The sequence below is a fragment of the Diaphorina citri genome, unplaced genomic scaffold (assembly GCF_000475195.1).
Source record: "Diaphorina citri unplaced genomic scaffold, Diaci psyllid genome assembly version 1.1 scaffold523, whole genome shotgun sequence".
Lineage (NCBI taxonomy): Eukaryota > Metazoa > Arthropoda > Insecta > Hemiptera > Psyllidae > Diaphorina > Diaphorina citri.
Window position 1 is genome coordinate 63,459 of NW_007377957.1, and position 24,776 is coordinate 88,234.

At 35.8% G+C, this 24,776-nt stretch overlaps 4 protein-coding genes and 1 long non-coding RNA gene across 5 annotated transcripts; 2 read left to right on the forward strand and 3 right to left on the reverse strand.

Moving 5' to 3' along the window:
* Positions 1 to 2,913: 2,913 nt before the first annotated feature.
* LOC108252449 (peptidyl-prolyl cis-trans isomerase G-like) lies at positions 2,914 to 4,584 on the reverse strand. The gene is made up of 5 exons (XM_017444289.1): positions 4,557 to 4,584; positions 4,009 to 4,339; positions 3,474 to 3,593; positions 3,125 to 3,359; positions 2,914 to 2,919 (listed from the first exon to the last, which is right to left on the reverse strand). Exons 1-5 carry the CDS (start codon positions 4,582 to 4,584, stop codon positions 2,914 to 2,916), a joined length of 720 nt encoding a protein of 239 aa, XP_017299778.1.
* On the reverse strand, positions 4,581 to 8,073 carry LOC103509730 (bromodomain and WD repeat-containing protein 3-like). The gene is made up of 2 exons (XM_026824007.1): positions 7,579 to 8,073; positions 4,581 to 7,467 (listed from the first exon to the last, which is right to left on the reverse strand). Exons 1-2 carry the CDS (start codon positions 8,070 to 8,072, stop codon positions 4,581 to 4,583), a joined length of 3,381 nt encoding a protein of 1,126 aa, XP_026679808.1. The 5' UTR covers position 8,073.
* A 724-nt stretch (positions 8,074 to 8,797) lies between these two features.
* Positions 8,798 to 10,481, forward strand: LOC103509726 (probable transcriptional regulatory protein GWCH70_2524). The gene is made up of 5 exons (XM_008474352.2): positions 8,798 to 8,806; positions 8,963 to 9,071; positions 9,210 to 9,240; positions 9,674 to 9,845; positions 10,184 to 10,481. Exons 1-5 carry the CDS (start codon positions 8,798 to 8,800, stop codon positions 10,388 to 10,390), a joined length of 528 nt encoding a protein of 175 aa, XP_008472574.2. The 3' UTR covers positions 10,391 to 10,481.
* Positions 10,453 to 12,643, reverse strand: LOC103509731 (gastrula zinc finger protein XlCGF8.2DB-like). The gene is made up of 2 exons (XM_008474357.3): positions 11,791 to 12,643; positions 10,453 to 11,596 (listed from the first exon to the last, which is right to left on the reverse strand). Exon 2 carries the CDS (start codon positions 11,533 to 11,535, stop codon positions 10,453 to 10,455), a length of 1,083 nt encoding a protein of 360 aa, XP_008472579.1. The 5' UTR covers positions 11,536 to 11,596; positions 11,791 to 12,643.
* Positions 12,644 to 18,175: 5,532 nt separating this feature from the next.
* Positions 18,176 to 20,552, forward strand: LOC103509725. The gene is made up of 3 exons (XR_541390.2): positions 18,176 to 18,244; positions 20,099 to 20,179; positions 20,535 to 20,552. It is a non-coding gene; the product is annotated as an uncharacterized LOC103509725 (long non-coding RNA).
* Positions 20,553 to 24,776: the final 4,224 nt, after the last annotated feature.

Sequence of the window (24,776 nt, forward strand, 5' to 3'; positions counted from 1 at the left end):
ATAGTTAAAAAGTAAAAATTGAACTGAGAACAACAGAGGGTTAAGTTAGATGGTAAAGTATTGTTTTCGGTCCGAGTTTTACTTTCCTTGTCCTACAGGACACCATGCTGGGAAGTGATAACACGTACTACTCCATGTTCAACATGACCGCGCATGGTGAGTGAATGGTTAAAAATTGAACTGAGAACAACAGAGGGTTAAGTTAGATGGTAAAGTATTGTTTTCGGTCCGAGTTTTACTTTCCTTGTCCTACAGGAAAGACGGTAATTTTTTCCTTTGATTCTGGAGGCAGAGGGTACCCACTTTTTGCTGTTGAGGATGATCGGGGTTTAAGTGAAATTCTAACCAGAGCAGAGGGGCTATTCCACAAAGAACTTCCCATTTATTAAGTATATTTCACAATCGCAAATATTATGACGTATGTACTCGTATTATGAACCTATTACAGGGTAAAACATGGCATGATTTTGACGTGAAAATATTTGCAAAATGCGGAGGGCAAATCGTATTTTATGTACCTATGGGCCGAAAAACAAAAAATAAATGCCCGGAAACAAAAATGAAATGCCCAGAAATATAAATAAAATATAATAATAATTAATAATAATAATAATATAGTAGATAATAAAATAATAATAATAGATAATAATGATATATAATAAGTAATAATAATAATTTTAAATAATAATAATAATATAATAATAATAATATAATAGATGAGATAATAATAAAATAATAATAATATAATAATAATACCATGAATACATAATTAAATAATACACAATAATAATAAGTATCATAATTAATACATAATAATAAATAATAATAAGTAATACATCAATTATAATAATAATAATAAATAATAAATTAATCAATAAATAATAATAAATAATAATAATATATATAATATAATATATAATAATAATAATAATAAAATATATAATAATAATAATAATAATTATATAGTAAAATAATAATAATAAATAATAATTAATAATAATAATAATAATACATAATATATAATAATAAATAATAATAATAATAATAATATAATAATAATAATATATAATAATAATAATAATAATAATATTCAATAAATATATAATAAATAATAATAATAATAATAATAATAATAATAATAATAATAATAATAATAATAAATATAATAATAATAATAATATATAAATAATAGATAATAATTAATCAATAATATATATATAATAATAATGAATAATAGATATCAATAAATTAATAAATAAATAATGAATAATAATATATATATTAATAATAATAATAATATATAATAATAATAATATAATAAGTAATAATATAATAATAGATATTATAATAATAATAATAATAATAATAATAATAATAATAATAATTAATAATAATTAAATATCTCGTAACAAATAAATGTCCTGAAACAATAATTTTACCTAATGGATATAATTTTTCTTGCTCCGCCTTCCTTCAGGTGGTATGCAGTGATTCAGGAAGCCTCGGTAGTCCATGTCCTTACTGGAGTCAGCTGATTCTGGTCCCAATATTTCTTTACAGGACGGTACGCAGATGATCGGTGTTGCCACGATTAGTCACCTGTCTTTAGTCAGGTAACCAAACCGTTTTTGTTTAATTAATAAATAGTAGTAGGCGAGATTGTTGGCATTTGTTCAAGCACAAATTGAAAGTAGGAGGGTAGGGTAGTGCGAAAGAGTAAAGACGGAGAGTGGCTGTAATAGTCAGTATGAACAGCGGGGCCCTTCACTTTCATACACTCTGCAAGTCTGTTTTCTACAAAATAAATCTACATTTCACTCTGTCTCGAGTTGAATTTGAGGATCTGGAATTTTATTTTCTAAGAAACATAGAATTAGTCCACAAATGAAGAACGACCAAGATGATTGCGACGAGCCATAAGTTGTTTTGGGGGACCAAAAAAAAGGTCTCAGAGACTATATACTAGAGTTTGAATCGTCTAACTAACCCTCTTTGCTTATTCCGAATACAAATCGCTAGCATTGCTAGCGTTCCCAAATGACACTAGAGCTTATGAAGATATGGAAGCAAAAGGACCTAGATAAGTGCCCTTGATTACTTGATAGAGAGTTTTAGAGAGGGCATAGTGTATGGAAAGAGTGAGTTCCTGATTCTTATGATCTGTATGCTATGTTTAGCTTATCTGTCAATTACAAACATAGAGATTTGATATTTCACCCTGTGATTAATTATTTGATGAGCTCCAAATAGATTTATCATGGAGTAGAGTCAAAGTGATAAAGGGTTTAGTTTGCAAGAACCTTTGCTGTTGTTCTTTCTGATGCCCTATTCAATTTACGACACAAAAAGTTAATTTGAATAATGAAAAATGGTTTACAAACTTAATTTAGTATTTTATTAATTTTATTTATTTTTTGTAATGTTTAATTAATAGGTATATTGTAATTGTTTTGTACGAAGCCGAATGAGAGCCAAATGTATTTTTCTCTGTTAGGTAATCAAAAACACACAAATGATATCAAATTTTATTCCTCTGTATTTTCGACGTTTTTTCTAACACATTTATTTCATACGATTTTAGTTTTTTCTTACCCGGGGGAGGTGCCGATATTAGGGCACTCTACCCAACTACTATTTTACAGAATTCTAAAACAGTTCAGTGCTATTTTTATTTTATTTTCCTAACTGTCCTCAGGAGTTCACATTTCGTATACTAAAAACAACACAAAAGCCTAAAATGTCTTTTCATTTTCATTTCAGCACGCTAACTTTTGCCAATAGAAGGAGAATTGCAATTTGATGAATAGGTAATGCTTAGCGGTACGTACTAACTTAGCCACCATCTAATGCTAAAGGCAAGTTTACACGATTATGATAAGTTAGACCGTGTAAACCAGCCTTCAGTTGAAACATCTAACCCTAGAAGGAGAAGGATTATAGATTTATAAATTAAAAAGAATGGACTCTCTGTAGATGATTGTGTCAAGGTGTTAACGTGCTCAGTTTCTGATTCCTAAAACTGATAATATTTTCTAGCATTTTACTTCAAAATATCAACTTCCCATTGCCAAACGTATTCTTGTATTGTACCCAAAGTCAGACCTAAGCTAGATCTCCTCCGTACTCTGGTCTTCACTTCTTCCGCCTGTTCATTTCCACTTTCAGCTTTGGTCTTGGTTTCTCCAGCTGGATTGAAGTCAAAGTCATTCTCATAAGTACTCTTTCCCCGTCGCTTCCTCGATAAAACCTCATCATCACTTTCCACCAAAGTTCTACGAATCTTCCGTCTTCTACGTTTCATTCGCTTGATTTTCTTCTCGCCTCGCTTAGAATCTTTCTTATTCTCTTTATTCTTGTGACTATTCCACCGAACAGTAAGACGTCTCAAGTGTTCCTGGTGACTCGTGATCTCATTCTAAACCTCTCAACTTTGCTGTAGGTTTCCTCATGCGTCCTCTTCTACTAAACGAAACCTGTGCCGCTTGTGATTCCTCCTCTTCACTCTCTGTCTCTGTCTCACTAGAATGAACAGCATAGCTCTGTCCTTTAGTTCTCGTCCGTCTTGCTCTCCTGCTACCATATTGTTCTTCTTCCTGTGAATTGTCTTCACTATCAGAATCCCCACTACAAGTCATAAGGAGAGAAGAAGACTGTCTGCCATTGGTTCGCTTCGCTCGACCATTCTGTCGAACACTTCTCAGTCGACTTGTACTCGTGTCAGGAGCCGGGGGGACTGCACGCTTTACTTTAGCAACATTTGCACGTCGTACTGGGCGTCGTCTTGGTACTGCTTCCTCCTCCTCCTCTTCTTCACTATTCTCTTCTACCTCTTCCTCCTCACTTTGGTCATTACTTTCTTCTTCCTCTTCTCCTTCCACTTCATCTTCAGACTCTGGTGCTTTCCTCCCCCGACCTCTTCCACTGAACTTGTTATAACTCTGTTTCCCCCTCGTCCTACTTGTTACTATAGTTTGTCCTCTTCTCCCAGCTTGCACGGACTGGACTTGCTTGCTTTGTCTTGCACGCATTGCATATCTATCTCCACTATCATAATCACTGACATCACTAGGGTTCTCACGATATTGTCTTCCTAGACTTGTACCTACTCGGTTTGTACGTCTTGGTGGCATGCGGCGTGCTTTACCATGACGTGTCCAATCCTCATCTTCAGAGTCTTCTTCACTAGATTGACTACTACTACCGCTTTCACTACTACTATCACTATGGGAATTCTCTTCACTCAGACTACCTGAGTAATATTCAAAAGCTTCATCTGTCTTCTTCGGATGTACTTTCCGTCTAGTAGACCTCGGTAGATACTCTCCCTTGCTCCTACTACCTCGTGATGATTTCTCAGAAGAATAACTAGTACACTATCGACAGTAATGTCTAGACTCTCCTTTTTGATACAATTCAAATACATGTGAATGAAGTAAAAGTTGTCCTACTTCTAAGTTAGTGGATTCACTAGATTAAGATTGTCACTATGGTGAACAACATTAAAATCTACATCAGTCTTGTGTTTGTATCAATAATTAACCTATCTCATTCTAAACCTCTCAACTTTGCTGTAGGTTTCCTCATGCGTCCTCTTCTACTAAACGAAACCTGTGCCGCTTGTGATTCCTCCGATACTGACTGATATCTACTGGTACTAGGAATGGTTCTGCCACTGACAACCCCATGACCTCTTCTAGTCCAGTAATAATCTTCTCACATGTAGCATCTCTATCCCCCTGTGGCCACTCATCTGGTCTGGGATGATACAGCAATTCTTGTATTTCTTCAGGTTCTACAGGTAAAGAACCTCCAGGTTCCGTTGCCTCTTTGCCTTCCTTAGGTGGCTCCAGATCCCATGGACTCAGATTCTCCCGCTCATTATTATCCCATAGTATCTTGTAGCCCAGGAATGGAGACTTGGTAGGGGATGGTTTCCCCTCGATGGTACCCCACCACCATGCATCATCGATCATACTACAGAACCTGTCACCAACATTCCACTCCCTGGCGATGGCAGTCTCATAGATTTGTCTCAACACAAAGAAGTCTATCACATCTGGCATGTCATGGTATTTGATGTTGAAGAATTCATTCGTGAGCTTGCCATTAGGTTTCATGACAGCTAGCTTTAGACAACACATCCTGGGAGGTGCAATCTCGTACTTGATCCCAACTACTTTGACCAGCTCTGGTTCTTGCAGGATCAAATTTCCCCATGGACTACTCCGAAGTCTACTCAGCTCATAAATACCCTTGCTTCGTACAGCGTCTACATACTTCTGGTATCCTTGCTTGAAGAACATCACCTCATCTCCCATCTGAGGGTAATAGGGCGCCTTCTTAGGTACCACTTCAGCAAGCCAATCAGATGGTTTATAAATATCAGGGACCTCCTCTGGAATAAGCTGTTTGGGTAGTGACACTTGAATAGGTTTGACCTTGGTGTGCCGACGTACACGTTTGGGTGGTTCCAGGTTGACACCTTCATGTATCCAGTCAGAGTAGTCAGAGCTAGAAGTACCTCCCGAACTAGAAGAACTCTCACACAGATCACTAACATCAACTTGAGATTGATCTGAATCAGATGCAGATTCTTCACTACCAGATAGACTCAAGTTATCTGGATCTTCATACTGATCTTGTATATGTTCAGAATATTCTGCTCTAGTACGGGCCTGACGTACGACTTTCTTTTTCTTCTCTTTCTTGACAACCAGTGGCTGTGTCGTGGTGGAACTATCAAATAACTTTTTGGACTCTTTTATGAATTCCTCGGATTCAATTTCAGCAAAAGCATTTATCCTCTCAACTACAATCTTGTGTTGACTGAGAGGCAGTCGCTTGACAAAGTTCTTATTCTGTGCAGTGGGAGCAGTACCACTTGGGCTTGTACCTTCTGTTGCTGCACTAGACTCACCATTAGCACGGGATCGTAAGACGTGTACGTGTGACGTCTGTATGTACACATGACCGTGATCATTATAGTGTCTCTGGCCTTCTACCTCTACAGGTCTCTCCCCGTTTCTCTCACTACCTTCCACTATTTCTACATGACCATCATCATTGGTAGTAATATCAGGAAGTAATTCAGTATCATCTGCATTCTCTCGCCCAGGTACTAGTCGTTGTACTTCAGGAGGGTAAGGTGTACCATTGAGATCCACTAGGAAAGGTGGTGGCATGAGATGGGGTGGTAGATTTGTCACTTCATCATAGGTTGGTTCGAACAATCCATTCGGTCTGTTTAGTGTTCTGTAATCTGTGTGGAAGAAAAGTTCTCTGGGAATATTCTGGGGTCGTTTAAATCCTCCTAGTCCATAGACAAGCAAATGACCATAAGAGTCTGTCAGAGCACAGGTAGTTCCGTCAGGGGACCATTTACCATCAAACAATGCACCCTCCCCCTGTCCTTCTACAATATTGTGAAACCACTTGTAACCTCTTTGCTTGGATGACAATATATCCCAGATAATAATAAGTCCATCATGTCCTGCACTCAAGAGGACTCGAGAATCAAATGGATGGCTTTCCAATACAAACACTTCATTGGTATGACCTTTGAGTACTTGGACTAGATCCCCATTGAATGCATCCCAGATTTTAATTTGAAAGTTGAAATTGATAGCAGTTATGACCCAGCGGTCTGAGGCATCCCATGCTACCATGGTTACTTTTATCTTCTTGTTGGTTTCATCTGAGGTCTCCTTTGTGTGAGGTAAGCATGTGTTCATATCCAACCTTATGAATCTCCACTGAGAACACTTGTAATACCAGATCAGAGCTGTGCCATCTCTTGATCCAGACACAAATCGGAGGTGAGAGTGTGACCATTGAATGCTGTCTACTTTATCACTATGTTCTTCTACTTCCAGAATTCCTAGAGGCGAATCCACACCATCCATCTTGTACACTCTGACATGATGATCCCCACTTCCCGTAGCCAGGAACAAACCTCCAGGGGAGAAAGAACTACATAGGATATGTGCATTACCTGGTCTTATCCTTTCATTGAACATAACAGGTTCATGAAATACTGTCTTGCTGATATCAATATCTAGCTTGTACTTCCAGAATCCAATACATCCATCTGTACTGGTTGAAGCGAGGTAGTTAAATCCATTCACTTCTAGAGGACAGAAGTTGACTCCAGTGATGATACCTTGATGTCCTACAAGTACACTGATAGGGGCTAAGGTTTGTAGATTCCATATCCGGATTGTTTTATCTACAGTGCCAGCAGCTAGTAGTATATTCCTATTGTCTATAGCAATATCAGATATCTCTCCACTACAGCCTCGTAGTGTTGCCAATAGCTTCCCATCTCGTGCTCGCCATAGTTTGATCAGCAAGTCATCGGCACCTGTCACTATGACTTCACCTAGCTTATCAAACAGTACACAGAATACAGCTGATAGATGACCCAGGTTTACATAATGTTGACGTAGGTTGCTATACTTGTGTGAAGAGATCATTAGAAAGCGTGAGAGGGGTCCAGAGTATTCTCTAGACCTGAGTACATTAACTGTATTATGGACTTTAACACTGTTAGGTACAAGCAAGGAAGTTTTGTGTGAAGAGATCATTAGAGAGCGTGAGAGGGGTCCAGAGTATTCTCTAGACCTGAGTACATTAACTGTATTATGGACTTTAACACTGTTAGGTACAAGCAAGGAAGTACCATGTTGCCTTGCAATGTAATCATAGGAACTCAACACTGATTTAGCTAAACTTTTCTCACTTCGTAATAGGGATTGACTACCTCCAGAGAGCAAAGATTTGAGGCCAGGGAAGTTTGGTTTTAGCTCCTTGTCTAACAAGGGTCCAAGGCGCTGACAAATTTTTGGCAGGAATGAGGCAGTGACATTGGGGTGACTGGAAGCAACCTCAGCCAGGGTTTGTGAGTGGGTTGCACCTTCCCAGTCATATCTCTCTGGCAATAGATTCTTAGCTTCAACTAGATCTGTGAGAACCTTAGCAGCCTCATGACATGGACCTTTCTCCAAATATTTGATGATAAGGAGCATAAGCTCTTGATCTAAACGAGTTAATCTCTCCGTTTCCATGGCTGACATGAGAAACTCTATATCCTTGTCACATTTGACAGCTACATCTACATACCAAATTTCAAGTCTCTAGCTCTTACCGTTCTCGAGATATTTTGTTTACAGACAGACACACGGACCAATGGCTGAAACTTTGGATTTAGACTCTAGGGACCTCAAAACGTGTTTTGGCACTAAAATATGACCATCGAAAATTTGACCCGATTTCCCGATTACATTACTTTCCTTCCTATAGGAAAAGGAAAGTAAAAAGTAAAAATATATATATATTAGGTATCTCAAAATAAATTAGCCTCTCGTTACAAATACAATACAAAAGAAATCGGTAGTAACGAATTACTTAGTTAAATTTTCAAATAAATAAATAAACATCGTTTCCTCTACAAATAAACAGTTTTGCTTCATAATTAAGTTAATAATCCTTTGCTAATTCATATTCATATTTATGTTTAATTCATAATTTAATATGTTTGGGGGGGAACTATCCAATCAACGCATGTAAAGTAAAAAAAAAAAAAAAAAAAAAATTTAGAAAAGGTAATAAATTGAATTTGTTTGATTCCTGCCTGGTCAGATTTTCTCCTGAATGGATCATGTTAACTAGAGGTGGCATTGAATATACTATGTCTTCACTTGACTTGAATTGGAATTGAATATAGTCAAGTGAAGACATAGTATATTCAATTCCACCTCTAGTTATAATGCTACTTGACAAAGTATCCCGTTTGGAAAATATGGATCATGTTAGTTCTTGGAACCGCTGGTTTTCTCCTTTAGGTACTGTCTTTCTTCTCTCTTTGATTTTGGGACCATAATTAAGACCTTAGCAGTTATAGTTCCCCCTATCAAACCTAAAAAAAAGTCTCATAAAGTATCCTATCTCCTTGAAATTGTTCCAGAATGATAAGACCAAACCCCAGACGTCTGTCATGTTAGAGATCAAAGGTCCACGTAATGCCATGATTCTTGTAGCTTGCCTAACATCAAACAAGGCACTAACAAAACAGATAATTACACCATTGAAAATAAAACAAAATTTGCTACAAGATAGGTCTCACACATTTGGAACGCCTTCCCTCAGACACAACCAGAGGCTTGAGAAAAAGATTTTTTTGTATCTCTTTAAAAACTACCATTTTGTCAATTGCCTTGCTACTTTTGTAAGGAGAAGTCCAGTGTAAGTGAATGTCAGCTAAGTAACTGAGGCAAATATCATTGACGAAAAGTTGAAGGATAATGTCAGTAATACCAAGCAACATGCAGATATTTATCATGTATGAGCCTGTATTTCCTAGCGGCAACTAAAAAGTTCAGCCTTGTGTCGAATTTCCGAGTTCAATTTAGACATAGCCTTGCCATCCACAAGTTAGCTTTGGATTTAGTGCACCTCCCTTGTAAGCATTGGGTTGTGGTTTTCATTCCTGCTTAGGACAAAATTTATGCCAAATCGTTCTTAGACCTGCTGCCTTAAGGTGTGTCCAAACATAAATGACGCTGTCGATCGATGTCGACTGAAAGATTTTCAGCTCCTTCTATTAAACCTCTTTCCCCTGAAAAAAAGATAGCCTTTTATCATTAATATTAATGGCACAACATGACTTCTATTTCAGAGTCAAATGGTTGGATTCTGGATCAGCTTTGTCCAAATTTGATGTCAAAGGTCAGATCTACACCAAGCCTCCACCAGACATGGAAAATCCTGACGACACAACTTTAGATGATGGCATAGAAGTAGGAGCAGAGGAGGTCAACAAGAGTGAAGTGGAAGAGAACCATTATGAGGTAATGAAAAAAAAAAAAAATCGGTCTCTGAAATAAATAAACCGTGTTGATTTTTCACTTGACTTGGATTCGAACCACAAACCTCCGGATATGAAATCCACTAATCACTACACATAAGATTGAACCCAAATATAGCTTTAATCAAAAGTTAATTTCGCCAGCCTAATTAATCAGAGATTATTTTGTAAGCGCTAGGTCGCGGATTCGATTCTCGCCCGGGTCGAACTTTATGCTTAACAGATTAGCTTTGGAACGGCTGACTTTTTCCTGTTCTCTAATCGATTTCGGGAAGATTAGACCTCGCGTTCTTCTATTTAACTGTGAATAATATGTTTCAGTTCATCACAGCTCCTCAGGATATGATGGCAGTCAAAACCAAACTAGAGAAGAAGAAATACGAAGTAGTACGAGCTGAAATCGAATACATCCCAATAGAGTTAGCAGTTCTGGACAAGGACGATCTAGAAAAGATTGCTTCCCTCTACGAGAAACTGGAATCCAATCCTGATGTAGTTCAAATCTATGACAACATCGAGTGTGCGTAGTAAATTTATGTTAAGCAACGCTGGATTTAACTGGGTGACCGGTGGTCGTGAGGGAAAATCATTCACTGCTCATTAAAGGAGAACTTAGCATTACACATGTATGTATGTCCCTGATGTAGCCTTATATGTTCCTCTAGGTATTTCTGAGTAGCATATCTGTTTCCACATATGTAGCACTTGTAATCCTGGCCTTCATGTCGTCTTATATGTTTTTCAAGCATTTTCTTACTTGCATACTGTTTCTTACACATTGCACATTGGTATTTGTTAGGTTCCTCATGTCTTTGCATATGATCTTGTAAACTTCTCTTGCAGGCAAATAGTTTGGCACACAAATTACACTCGTGCACCTCCAGACCTTGGTGAATTCGCATGTGTCTCAGATAGTGCTGATAGTAGGGGGTCACTTTGCCACATAGATCACATTTGAATCGCTCAGAGCTATGTTTCTGCATATGTCTGACCAACAAGGCACGATGGGTAAAGTTCTTATTACAATGGAAACATATGAAGAAGATGCCTTTGTGTGATAACATGTGTTGCTTGAGATTTGTATTCTGTGTGTAACATTTACCACACTCCTTGCACTTGTACTTTACACCCTCATGATCATGTTTCTTATGCTGTTGTAGATAACTTTGGGAGTTGAATGTTCTTGAACACAAATCACATTTAAATCTCACCCAGTTGTGTTTCAACAAGTGAAACCTTGTGTAGCATCTATTATTTAGCATTAAAAAACAGACATTACATTGGAATTGAGTGCCTAATGGAGTAGCATGAAGAAGTCCATGGTATCTCAAATCATCAATATCCTTCAAGATTTCATCACAGATATAACAGAGAACATTTTTTGTATCCATAATCTCTGGATCACTTGGGGATATTTGAACAAGATTATCATTGTATGTATTATTGTACTGTCTTCTTGACCTGAAAAATATGTCAACATCTGTGTCTTCCTTCTTGATTTTCACAGAACATTTAGGTTTTCTTGTTGGAGATAGAAATATCTTGTCATCCAAGTCACTATCAGTATCACTGGCACTATATTCCTCAACTTGAATAAGAAAACTTTCTCTTTCTTTTTTGATTCTTTCACTGACACGTCTTGTCATCACATTTGTTATTATCAAATTGTCCATCACTTCGAAATTAATTGCCTGGGTGCTCTCCAAGGTAACCAAGTTCTATTTCCTTACTCAAATACCTAACTACATTACCTACATTGATAAACCCATTTCATACCCTGGAGTGTGACCACAAATGTATACTGGAGTTTTGTTGTGATCTTGTGATAGTGCTGAGTTTCAGGAGTCTAGCAATTAGCTTGGTCTTGGGAAATCTCAAAAAAAAAAAAAAAAAAAAAAAAAAAAAAAAAAGCCCTTTTTTTTACTCAAATAGGTACTTGTAAATCCTGAAATACATGTGAGAAATTTTGATTAAAAGAGGGTAAACTCTATGTCGTGCAGTAACATCTGGCAACACTGTGGAGTTGTTGAGGTTAGTTGAAAATCTGACTGGAGAGCAGATTGTGACTTTTGAACCTGACTGTAAAATGTTAAGACGTCTTCCTTGTATTAATTGTGTTAAATGTTAATAAAGAATAAACGTGATTTGTGTAATTGAAATAAAGCTAAAGAAAGGATTGTTTTAATTTCCCCCTCACGACATGGCGCTGCGGACAGGATCGACAGGATACACAGGATTCAAAGGAGACAGAGTTGCAGACATGGAAAAAATTTCCTGACAGACGCTTGCCTGCCATCTGGCCTGGGAGCCCTCATGGTGCGGTAAGATGGATTAGAAAGACATGGCCCAACTTTGAGAAGTGTAAATTTTAATTTAATTATGATATTATGATGATCAAATTTATTTAGTTATGATATTATGATGATCAAATTTCCTGAAGAATACTAACCTGCAACAACTACTCATGATATTTCAAAATGGCCTTGAATGCTTTGCCAAAGCTTGAAAGTGTGAATTTTAACCATGATGACCTAAAAGATTTTCAAAGAAGATTTAATCTCTACCTGCTTGCAAACTCTCTTGATAACAAAGAAGAGAAAGTAAAAGTTGCATACTTGCGACTGGGTCTTCCAGCAAAAATAAATGATATACTCGACAAATTTTCAGAGGTTAATCTGACTGTCTCTAAGGTTTTTCAAGAATTAAAGGACAATTTCCTGCCTGAGACAAACACCTGTTTTGCCCAATTTCAATTTTTTGGTCTTGAACAAAAGGAGGACACATTCACCGCTAGTTCATCCCGAGGCATGGCCAACCTTGTGGAAAAGGCATGGCCGAACTTGTATTTATCAAACTAAAAACATAAACGAAACTCAAATATTAGGCGAGCGAGGAAAAGTTTTCTCTCCCGCAGTCTCTGCACTCTGTGTATTTCTTATGGAGATTTTAGCGATCAAAAATTGATCATATCTCGGGATCGGTTTAGAATTTCGAAAAATCCTTTCTTATTGCACACCTAGACCATAAAAGAAATATTCCTACCAAATTTCAGCTTTCTAGGTGTTGTGGTTCTTGAGATAGAGCGATCAGTGTGTGAACTATGAAATGTGAACTGTGAATGAGTGAATGGATCTTGTTCTTATAATATAAGATTACCTACCTACCTACCTATGTAAACAAAAGTTCAAGAAATATGAAAATATTGCAATTTTCAATACTCAGTTTTACCCACTTTTTCTTTTCCTACCAAATAATCATTCTACATGATGATTTAATCCAGGTACCTACCTATAATTATTTATGTTTTTCTTTTGATTTTTACAGAGGGTGGAGGTACTGACCCCAATACAAACTACAGGTTGGCTAGTACAATAGATTACTGCAAGAGCTTCAAAGCATGCTAGGGATGGTGAATTATGTGAGAGATTGTACCCAACATGGCAGAGATGACAGCACCACTCAGAATCCTTCTAAAGAAATCAACAGTATATCATTGGTCAGATGCACAAGAACATTATTAGTTCCTAGGTTCCTACAATACAAAGTTTACGAAAACTAAAGGATTAATCCATGAATCTATTTATTACTCACACTTGAAATTTCTCTCACCACAGTGGATTTGACCTTTATGCCAATACGAGTGTGTATTCCTGTGTTCTTCAATTAGATACCTATGCAAATTTTATGGTGGATTTTTTTCCTCCCTATATTATACAGTCACATGTAGGTACTAAATTGAATTTGTTTGATTCCTGCCTGGTCAGATTTTATCCTGAATGGATCCTGTTAATTCTTGGAATGGCTGGCTTTCTCCTATAGGTACTGTCTTTCTTCTCTCTTTGATTTTGGGACCATAATTAAGACCTTAGCAGTTACAGTTCCCCCTATCAAACCTAAAAAAAAGTCTCATAAAATATCCTGTCTCCTTGAAATTGTTCCAGAATGATAAGACCAAACCCCAGACGTCCGTCATGTTAGAGATCAAAGGTCCACGTAATGCCATGATTATTGTAGCTTGCCTAACATCAAATAAGGCACTAACAAAACAGAGCCTTGCTACTTTTGTAAGGAGAAGTCCAGTGTAAGTGAATGTCGGCTAAGTAACTGAGGCAAATATCATTGACGAAAAGTTGAAGGATAATGTCAGTAATACCAAGCAACATGCAGATATTTATCATGTATGAGCCTGTATTTCCTAGCAGCAACTGAAAAGTTCAGCCTTGTGTCGAATTTCCGAGTTCAATTTAGACATTGCCTTGCCATCCACAAGTTAGCTTTGAATTTAGTGCACCTCCCTTGTAAGCATTGGGTTGTGGTTTTGATTCCTGCTTAGGACAAACTTTATGCCAAATCGTTCTTAGACCTGCTGCCTTAAGGTGTGTCCAAACATAAATGACGCCGTCGATCGATGTTGACTGAAACCGTACTCTGCATCTGCAAATTCATCTCTTTAACCCGTCGATCGCCGTCGTCGACTATGTTTGCACACAGCTTTTCAGCTCCTTCTATCAAACCTCTTTCGCCTGAAAAAAGATAGCCTTTTATCATTAATATTAATGACATAACATGACTTTTATTTCAGAGTCAAATGGTTGGATTCTGGATCAGCTTTGTCCAAATTTGATGTCAAAGGTCAGATCTACACTACTTATAATAGGTATGTAAATACCTAGATTTATGACATAATATATTATGAGATAGTGAGATACCATAGGTACAAATACGTATATGGTACCTACGAGAAATAGGTAGGTAGGTAGGTACACATATGTATGAGGTTTATGAGTATCACGTGTGAAATACAGACAGAATATGATAATGGACAGAATGACATGACACAGAACTCTATGTCATGTCATGTCATGAATTGGATAGATTCATTATCTGGGCCTCATTTCAAGAATTTATGGACTCACTAGTCTAGTCTAGAAGTTATAAAGGAGCGCGGTAGCCCTCTGCCCTGCCAAGTCAAAATTTGGCAGCGTTATTAGAGATATTATACGCCACAGACCAAGTAGACCTTTTCTGGTACATAGTTGTAGAGGAAATAATAGTTAAATTACTATTGTTGTAACTTTTACAGCATTCACGCATATAAGGTATGTATTATTGACTGATGTGATAAAAGAAACATTTTAGATCTACGAGTAAACTGACGCACAGAATAAATGAAAAAAAAAAAAAAAAAAAAATCACAAGCTAATTCCAACTTACTAAAATCTAAATACAAATTTATTTGATAACAAAAAAGAAGGTTTTAAATAGTATTGACACATTTAATTTTATTTTAAATTTAAACCCTTAATTTTTCATACATTTGTACATTTTTCTTAATCTACGAGAAAGCATTTTTTTCTTCTTCAATATAAATAAAATAATATATTATATAATTTACATAATATATAATTTACCACATTATAAAGGGTGTCCCAATAAGAACGCAAGATTTGATTGTTAAATAAAGCATGGTTCTCCGTGGAATAAAATGGACTTCTTAGATGATTTGAGAAGTAAACAATCTAAAATTTTGTATGGCACAATAATCAGACAGATAACTTCCTCAACTTTGATGGTACATTCGTTTTCTTTTGACAACATTTTCGATGAGAAATTCGAGGAAATCAGGCTGTATCTCGTTGCTGCAACTTACAATTTCACCTTTCAATACTTCAAAGCTTGTGGGTTTGTTGGTGTAAGTTTGTGACTTTAGATACCCTCACAAAAAATAGTCCAAGGGGGAAAAAAACATGATCATGGAGGCCATTTCTCGTCAGAAAAACGGAAAATGACAAGATTACGACTAGGAAAATGCTCGCGCAAAAGTGATAATGTGTCGATTTTATTATGCTGACGCGTTGTTGAACAATTTTAGACTCCATGATGACTAATTCTGATATGTTTACAATCAATCTATCAAAGATTGGGCATCCTACAGGAAAGACGGTAATTTTTTCCTTTGATTCTGGAGGCAGAGGGTACCCACTTTTTGCTGTTGAGGATGATCGGGGTTTAAGTGAAATTCTAACCAGAGCAGAGGGGCTATTCCACAAAGAACTTCCCATTTATTAGGTATATTTCACAATCGCAAATATTATGACGTACGTACTCGTATCACAGGGTAAAACATGGCATGATTTTGACGTAAAAATATTTGCAAAATGCGGAGGGCAAATCGTATTTTATGTACCTATGGGCCGAAAAACAAAAATGAAATGCCCAGAAATGTAAATAAAATATCCAGAAAAAAATAAACAAATACTCGTAAAAATAAATGTCCTGAAACAATAATTTTACTAATGGATATAATTTTTCTTGCTCCCCCTCCTTCAGGTGTATGCAGTGATTCAGGAAGTTCGGTAGTCCTGTCTTATTGGAGTCAGCTGATCCTGGTCCCAATATTTCTTACAGGACAGTACGCAAGATGATCCGGTGTTGCCAATTAGTCACCTGTCTTTAGTCAGTAACCAAACCGATTTTGTTTAATTAAATAGTAGGGAGATTGTTGGATTTGTCAAACAAATTGAATAGGAGGGGTAGCTAGTGCGAAAGAGTTAAAGACGGAAGTGCCTGTAATAGTCAGTAGAACCGGGGACACTACACTTCATACACTCTGCAAGTCTGTTCTCTACAAAATAAAATCTACATTTCACTCTGTCTCGAGTTGAATTGAGGATCTGGATTTTATTTTCTAAGAACATAGAATTAGTCCACAAATGAAGAACGACCAAGATGATGCGACGAGCATAACTTGTTTGGGGACCAAAAAAGGTTCTCGAGACTATCTAGAGTTTGAATCGTCTAACTAGGCCCTTTGCTTATTTCCGAATACAAACATTGCTAGCGTCCCAAATGACCTAGCTTGTAAGATATGGAGCAAAAGGACCTAGATGAGTCCCCTTGATACTTGATAGAGAGTTTAGAGAGGCAGAGTGTATGGAAGAGTGAGTTCCTGATCTTATGATCTGATGCTATGTTAGCTTATCTTCAATTACAAAACATAGAGATTTGATTTCCCCTGCTGATCTAATTATTTGATGAGCTCAAATGATTTATCATGGAGTAGAGTCAAAGTGATAAAGGGTTTAGTTTGCAAGAACCTTTGCTGTTGTTCTTTCTGATGCCCTATTCAATTTACGACACAAAAAGTTAATTTGAATAATGAAAATGAAATGAAATTATTTACAATAAAATCTACAATGGAACACAAAGATTGCAAGGAAAATAAAAGATCTTGTAAAATAAGGAGCCAGTCAAGATGTAAACACTGTGAGAGACATTCAAGTAACAGAAAAGTACAGTTAAATTTAAATACATAGTAAGTTTTTCTAATTCATGAATAAACGAAATAAAAAATACAAGAGATTTGCATAAAAACTTTTTGTATGAGAATTCATAAGACATGATAAAAATAAGTATCAAGGACATGAGAAATGCTATATTAGCCGCAGAAAGTTTCAGCTTAACCATTAGACGAAATATGAACAAAGAAGATCAAAGATAATAAAATAGAATAACTAGTACACTATCGACAGTAATGTCTAGACTCTCCTTATTGATACAATTCAAATACATGTGAATGAAGTAAAAGTTGTCCTACTTCTAAGTTAGTGGATTCACTAGATTAAGATTGTCACTATGGTCTTATAACTTTAGGTTCATAACCGCTAAATGGAAGACAAAATAAGAGTAAATATTTAACAAAAGTCCTCCAACTTCATCTTCTTTTTTTCGTCCAAAAGAACAAAGGAAACATTATCTATAAAATACAAATACATACCCCTAGATATGTCTATTTATAGGTATATTTTCATGTAGCTGAAGTGTTTCCCCCCTTTTTATACGGTTTTTTGAGTTTTTTCGTTGGAATATTGTTTAACTTTCGTATTTACAGAGTTAATTTCTTGCATCCGAGTGGCGCCTCAGTAGTGTCTATTGGAAAATATCATTTCTCTTTATTTATGTGTTTACACTTTCTCCCAAAGCTCTCTCTATTTTCCTCCATAACCTGGCCCGGAGAAAAGTTTTGGTACCTTACCTACATAGTGTTGGGTGTATGTTGTATGCAGAACAGTTATAGTTTTTTTTTTCGAATATGTTTAAATGTTTGGTGCCTATAAGTTAGATATCGCATAATGCATGAGATGGATTGGAAAAAGGAAGAGGACGTTGAATTGAATGTACCTCATAATAGTCATAATCCTGCCCAAAAGAACTGAAAAGTCTCTTTACCTCAGTAGTCTAGACAAGATCACGTAGCTATATTTGATAGGATAATATGATGATTATACTTAATTTTTCTTCTTTTTGTTCACAGTAAGAGCGGCTACTACTGTATGTTATTTCACAGGAGGACCAGTCATGTGATAGAACTACAGGAATCTGGTAAGTTTTCGTTTTTTCTTCAAAATACCTTTAGTCTGTTTGACGTCACTGTGTTAGGTTTTACCTTCCATTTGTGGATCGGTAAAAGCCAGCAGCACGCAATTACCCACAGATGGTCATCCGTCTACATAATTATGTATCTACCAACCACACAAAACGTTGCCTTCAGTGATCTATGGAGAACTGGTGCATTGAGTGTGCTATCGCCGCGCTGCTGTACGCTGCGCTGAATTTTCCTTGGGAACTGTCACTTGTGAGATAGATACCTACTTATAATAGGTATGTAAATAGTCAGACCTACTTCAACTTCAATTTACCTAAACAAAGATAATAATAATTCTTATTGCTCTCGAGTCTTGAGTAGGTAAGACTATTTTTAATTCAAATATTTTTATTAGATTGGCTAAGGTCTTCTTTTAGGAAAATAGAATTTTATATTATTTTGTAAGAAAAGTAGGTACTTGATTGAAGACTCGTAACTTTGTGAAGGTCCATTCTAACTATTGGATTACACACATAATATACAGGAATGATAAGTTTATTCAGACCTACTTCAACTTCAATTTACCTAAACAAAGATAATAATTCTTATTGCTCTCGAGTCTTGGAGTAGGTAAGACTATTTTTAATTCAAATATTTTTATTAGATTGGCTAAGGTCTTCTTTTAGGAAAATAGAATTTTATATTATTTTGTAAGAAAAGTAGGTAGGTACTTGATTGAAGACTCGTAACTTTGTGAAGGTCCATTCTAACTATTGGATTACACACATAATATACAGGAATGATAAGTTTAAAAATATTATACAAGAATACAAAATTACAAAATCGTAAAATGTACGATTCCTACTACATATACTAGGAGTTATATTTTGGATAAAAAAAGAAGATAAAATGGTGCAAATTTTTTTATGATAAAAAACAAATATTTATTAAATTTTTAATTTGATTCTTTTTCTGTAAATAAAATTTCACATACTAGGTAGAAAAAAATAAGTTAAAATTTAGATTAATTTAAAATTGATATCAAAAATAAAAGTTAGGAGAAATTCAATTCGTCACTAAAACTTTGAGCTTAGACAAGGAACTATTCTTTCCTATTTTCTATTGAAAGTCCTGGTTTTTCCTCAAAGTTCATTTAATTTTAACCATAATCAAAACACGTAACTTTTTTCAGTTAGTAAGTAGGGTAAAACAAACGAAAACTATATCAGATGCCTGACGGATGTCATCAATGGTAGTTAGGTATTCAATTTGTACCTATCTAAAGCTGTGTCCACACATAGTCAACGCCGTCCATCGACGAGGTAAATCTAATATGTTGTCGAGGCAGTGTACGGTTTCAGTCGACGTCCATAGATGGCGTCGACTATGTGTGAACATAGCTTGGACCTTTAAGCTATGTTTGACTGTTGACTCTGTTGTCTTGCCAGATCTTCAACTATGAATTTTTGATGGACCGCGAATTGTCATAGGTTGATCTCTCCTCACGTGGAGTATGTTATACCCTCATCTTTCATTCAATTTCATGCTGGAGTGACAGTATTTTGACTGCACAATTGTCACCTTTGTATCTCATTCTTCCTCTTTTTCTTCTTCTTTATATCTTCCCTCTCCCTAAATCTCTTTTCCTTCCCTATATATTATTATATCTTCCTCCCTATTTCTCGTTCTCCGTTCCGTCTCCAATAATCTCTCTTCTTCACCATATCTCTTTATCTCCCTTCCTCTTTCAATCCGTATTTTTCTTCTTCTTTCCTGTTTCTCTCTCCCAAATTATCTTATTCTCTAGATCTCTCTGTATTAGCTCCTCATTTCTATTGCTCATTAGGTAATTGCTGTTCTCATAATTCCAGGCAATGCTACCTACATGGAAGAAGATGCCTGTCACTCCCGACATTTCAAGAAGGACGTGTCACCCTTCACCACACTTATCAGTAAGTAGCGTGATGTTGTTGTTGTTGTTGTTGTTGTTGTTGTAGCGGCTTCAGCTGTAGCGGAATAATGATGGCAGAATAAAGAAAGAATATCTTTTTTGTTTCTGCCATACACCGGGTTGATGGTCACTTACACCATGTTTAATTGACTCGTCCTGAACCACAGTCAACTATCGTGAGAACTTGTGCTTGTTCTTTAAAAGCAGAGAGAACCCTTTGAAAACTGCCAGCTAATAGCTAGTTAGGGTTAGCTGTTCTCCTCCCAGTTTATAGTCCCACAGCTAGTCTACTCTCTGTTTAACGTCCCCTAGTCTGGAAGACATGTGATTAATCCTCCTCATTCGTTCCTCCACAGCGGACACACCAATGCTGCAGAAGTGTACATAAAATTGGCGAACACTCTTAAATAAAAATTAAAAGTCTACTTCTAAGTTATGTATTTTTTTAGTTACTTCAATATATTATTTGTTAATCGTGTTGAAATTTCGAACACCACAGGAGTTTCACAGATTCACCAGTGGTTTAACTATTTAAACCAACAAAACATCATACATAAAATTGGCGAGCACTCTGAAATAAAAATTAAAAGTCTACTTCTAAGTTATGTATTTTTTTAGTTACCTACTTCGATATATTATTTGTTAATCGTGTTGAAATTTCGAACACCACAGGAGTTTCACAGATTCACCAGTGGTTTAACTATTTAAACCAACAAAAACATTTACCTAGTTCTTGAGGAAAACATCATGATCTCGTTCCGCCAAAGATTTTTTTTTTTAGGTTTACATTTCTAGTCACGTCCCAATACTCTTAATTTATTTTTTGAAAATCTCTTGCACGAATAAGTATCTAATACAACATTACATTTTAACTCATAGTAGCTCTATAAATAATTAGTACATCCCATTAAGTTAATCCTCTATTACAATCGTGCATAAATGGGCGTTATTTTCTAAATTATTTCTTTTTTTTTTTTGTTTCATATTTTTTGTTTTAGGTACTTTTTTTTGGTAAATATTGTAAAAAAATCTGTAATAAATAAAAACAAAGATATTTATTTTTCACGATAAATACCTTTCATTCATGTTGTAATATTCGGATCTATTGTATGATTTAAGTCACCCCATTTATTAAAAAAAAATAATGAAATATTATTAATTTATAACTCTAGAGATATTTTATACTAAATTTATTACTTTTGTCTTGTCTAAAAAAGATCTGGAACATTTTATTGGCGGCGATTTATAGACTTATTGAACTGGTCCACATTTACATAAGTTCATTTTCAGATAATTACCTATTTTGTATGTTTGGAAAAATCACCCAGCGCCAGCGCTGCGCTATTTTTATACAAGACAAAAATGATTGATTGAAATATCCATTAGTTGAATGATGTATTTTGTGATAAGTTTTATTTTGTGTTACTCAATAAATATCGGTAATCATATTCAAAGTGGTGTCTTCTACTCAAGTTATGATATCAAAACATGTTTATTATGTATGTACATCATACAGTAGGTATTGAACATCGAAATCTCGATTGAATGCACACCAAAGTAACACAAAGTAAAAAGAATAAAAATTAAATGTTGGTTTCTATTTTCGGTTATTTTATGGCTTTTTTTTTTATTTTGTATTGAACGGAAATATTTTATGTAACATTGTACATAGTTATACCATATTTATTTAATTTGTTTATAAAAAAACCAGTTTTATTTTGTGTTACTCAATAAATATCGGTAGGTAATCATATTCAAAGTGGTGTCTTCTACTCAAGTTATGATATCAAAACATGTTTATTATGTATGTACATTATACGGTAGGTATTGAACATCGAAATGTCGATTGAATGTACACCAAAGTAACACAAAGTAAAAAGAATAAAAATTAAATGTTGGTTTCTATTTTCGGTTATTTTATGGCTTTTTTTTTATTTTGTATTGAACGGAAATATTTTATGTAACATTGTACATAGTTATACCATATTTATTTAATTTGTTTATAAAAAAACAGAAATTATTAAAAAAGACAAAATTTATGTAATAAAGGCTTATTACCATTTCTTTAGTTGCTGCTCTTTTTATTTTCCATTTCACATAAGTGGCATTTTTTTTTCTTTTTAGTCAAGAGAATCCACTGAATCCGAATTCGATAGATTCATTATCTGGGCCTCATTTCAAGAATTTATGGACTCACTAGTCTAGTCTAGAAGTTATAAAGGAGCGCGGTAGCCCTCTGCCCTGCCAAGTCAAAATTTTTGTCAATTCAATTTTCCACTGAAACCCATTGAATTTCTCCTGATGGAAAAGTACCCCTTTTCGTCCTCTTTAACGCCATTATCTTAAATTTTCTGAGAAATCATTATTTATATTTACGGAGACATTAACAATAGAAAACATTTTTAGTGGATACTCACGGAAATGTGTGAACGTTTTGTCACATTGGCTACACATGTAAAAATTTTGTATGGCACAATAATCAGACAGATAACTTCCTCAACTTTGATGGTACATTCGTTTTCTTTTGACAACATTTTCGATGAGAAATTCGAGGAAATCAGGCTGTATCTCGTTGCTGCAACTTACAATTTCACCTTTCAATACTTCAAAGCTTGTGGGTTTGTTGGTGTAAGTTTGTGACTTTAGATACCCTCACAAAAAATAGTCCAAGGGGGAAAAAAACATGATCATGGAGGCCATTTCTCGTCAGAAAAACGGAAAATGACAAGATTACGACTAGGAAAATGCTCGCGCAAAAGTGATAATGTGTCGATTTTATTATGCTGACGCGTTGTTGAACAATTTTAGACTCCATGATGACTAATTCTGATATGTTTACAATCAATCTATCAAAGATTGGGCAAGATAAAACAACGCATGACAAAGTTATGACCCTTTCAAATCTTGCGTTCTTATTGGGACACCCTTTATTTGTCACAGAAATAGGTATAATATTTTTCGAGAATTGAATTTCATGATCATGATAAATAATAATAAATAAAATATATATGAAATATAGAGTGTATTGCTGATTGTATTGATTCTAAAGCGTAGGGTAATAGGATCCTCTTTATGAGTGAAAAAAAAAAAAAAAAAAAAATGCTTCCTTTTAATATTTTTTCCAAGCTAATATTTGGTATGAAATGAAATTATTTCCATAAAATCTACAATGGAACACAAAGATGTCAAGGAAAATAAAAGATCTTGTAAATAAAGGAGCCAGTCAAGATGATAACACTGTGAGAGCAGATCATTCAGTAACAGAAAGTACAGTTTAAAATTTTAATACATAGTAATTTTTCTACAATTCATGGAATAAACCGAATAAAAAATACCAGAGATTTGCATACAAAACTTTTTGTATCGTAGAATTACATAACGACATGATAAACTAAGTAGTCAAGGACATGAGAACATGCTATATTCAGCCGCAGAAACGGTTTCAGCTTAAACATTAGACGAAAATATGAAAAAAGAAGATCAAGAATAATAAAAAGAATAACTAGTACACTATCGAAGTAAATGTCTAGACTCTCCTTTTTGATACAATTCCAATGACACTGTTGAATGAAGCTAAAAGTGTCCTACCTTCTATAGTTAGTGGATTCCACTAGCATTAACCGATTGTCCTATGGTCGAACACAATTAAAATCTCACATGTGCCTCTGTGTCATTGTATAATAATTAACCTATCTCATTCTAACCTCTCGCACGTTTCCGTTCGCAGCTGCCGTTGTGGCCTCTCTGCTATTCTTCCTGAGGAGTAACTCCTAACTGTGCAGAGCACATTTCGGTCCGGCGACGGGTTTCTGCATCTTTGGCTCATGCATGTTCAGATCCTTCTGTTAAGCACTCCTGGATTTCACTACAGTCAACCAATACTACTTCACCTCCTATCTATACGTCCGTACGCAGCGTCTCTGTTCGGTCGGTTCAGAGGTCAGCGCACGTTCGGACCCTCTCGTTCTCCTGTTTGATATCAAGTGTCGATCCTGCTCCCCCTTTGTCTCAATATTGGTTCGAAGTCACCTTCTCCAGCCCCCTCCTTCGTGGTCTCAGAACTTCTACTTCACCTTCCTCTTCTCCTTCTTCTTTCATTACTGGTTTTCACTCCTCTTCCTTCTCCATCTTCATCTTATCACTTCTTCTCCTCTCCTCCTCTCATGGTTCTGCTTGGCCGGGTCATGGCGCACGTGTTACAAGCGATTTCATTTCGCACGTCTAGGGGGGCCGGCGAGGACTGTGCCCTCATGTTCAGCTGACGTCTCACCAAGCCTGTCTTACCCAGGCTTCGCTTCGGCTTGGTTACCGGTCTGTCCAGAAGAAGAGGAGGGAAGTTACTGAAGCACCCCCTAAGCCTATCACTTGTCTTGTTAAGCCTTCGTTCTGGTATACCATTCGTCCTCTCGTTCCTGCCTGCTTCTTGGATTTCCTGTCTTCGATACGGACCAAGTAAGGATCACTCTTGCGTCTCTCTCCACTCCTCCCTTTTCCTCCTTAGTGTCTCGCCGGTGTCCAAAGCAAATTCATCTTCTCCTGCGTACTCCTTTGGATGTCGTTTCCAACTCGTTCCAAATCTTACGCTCTATCGTACTCAG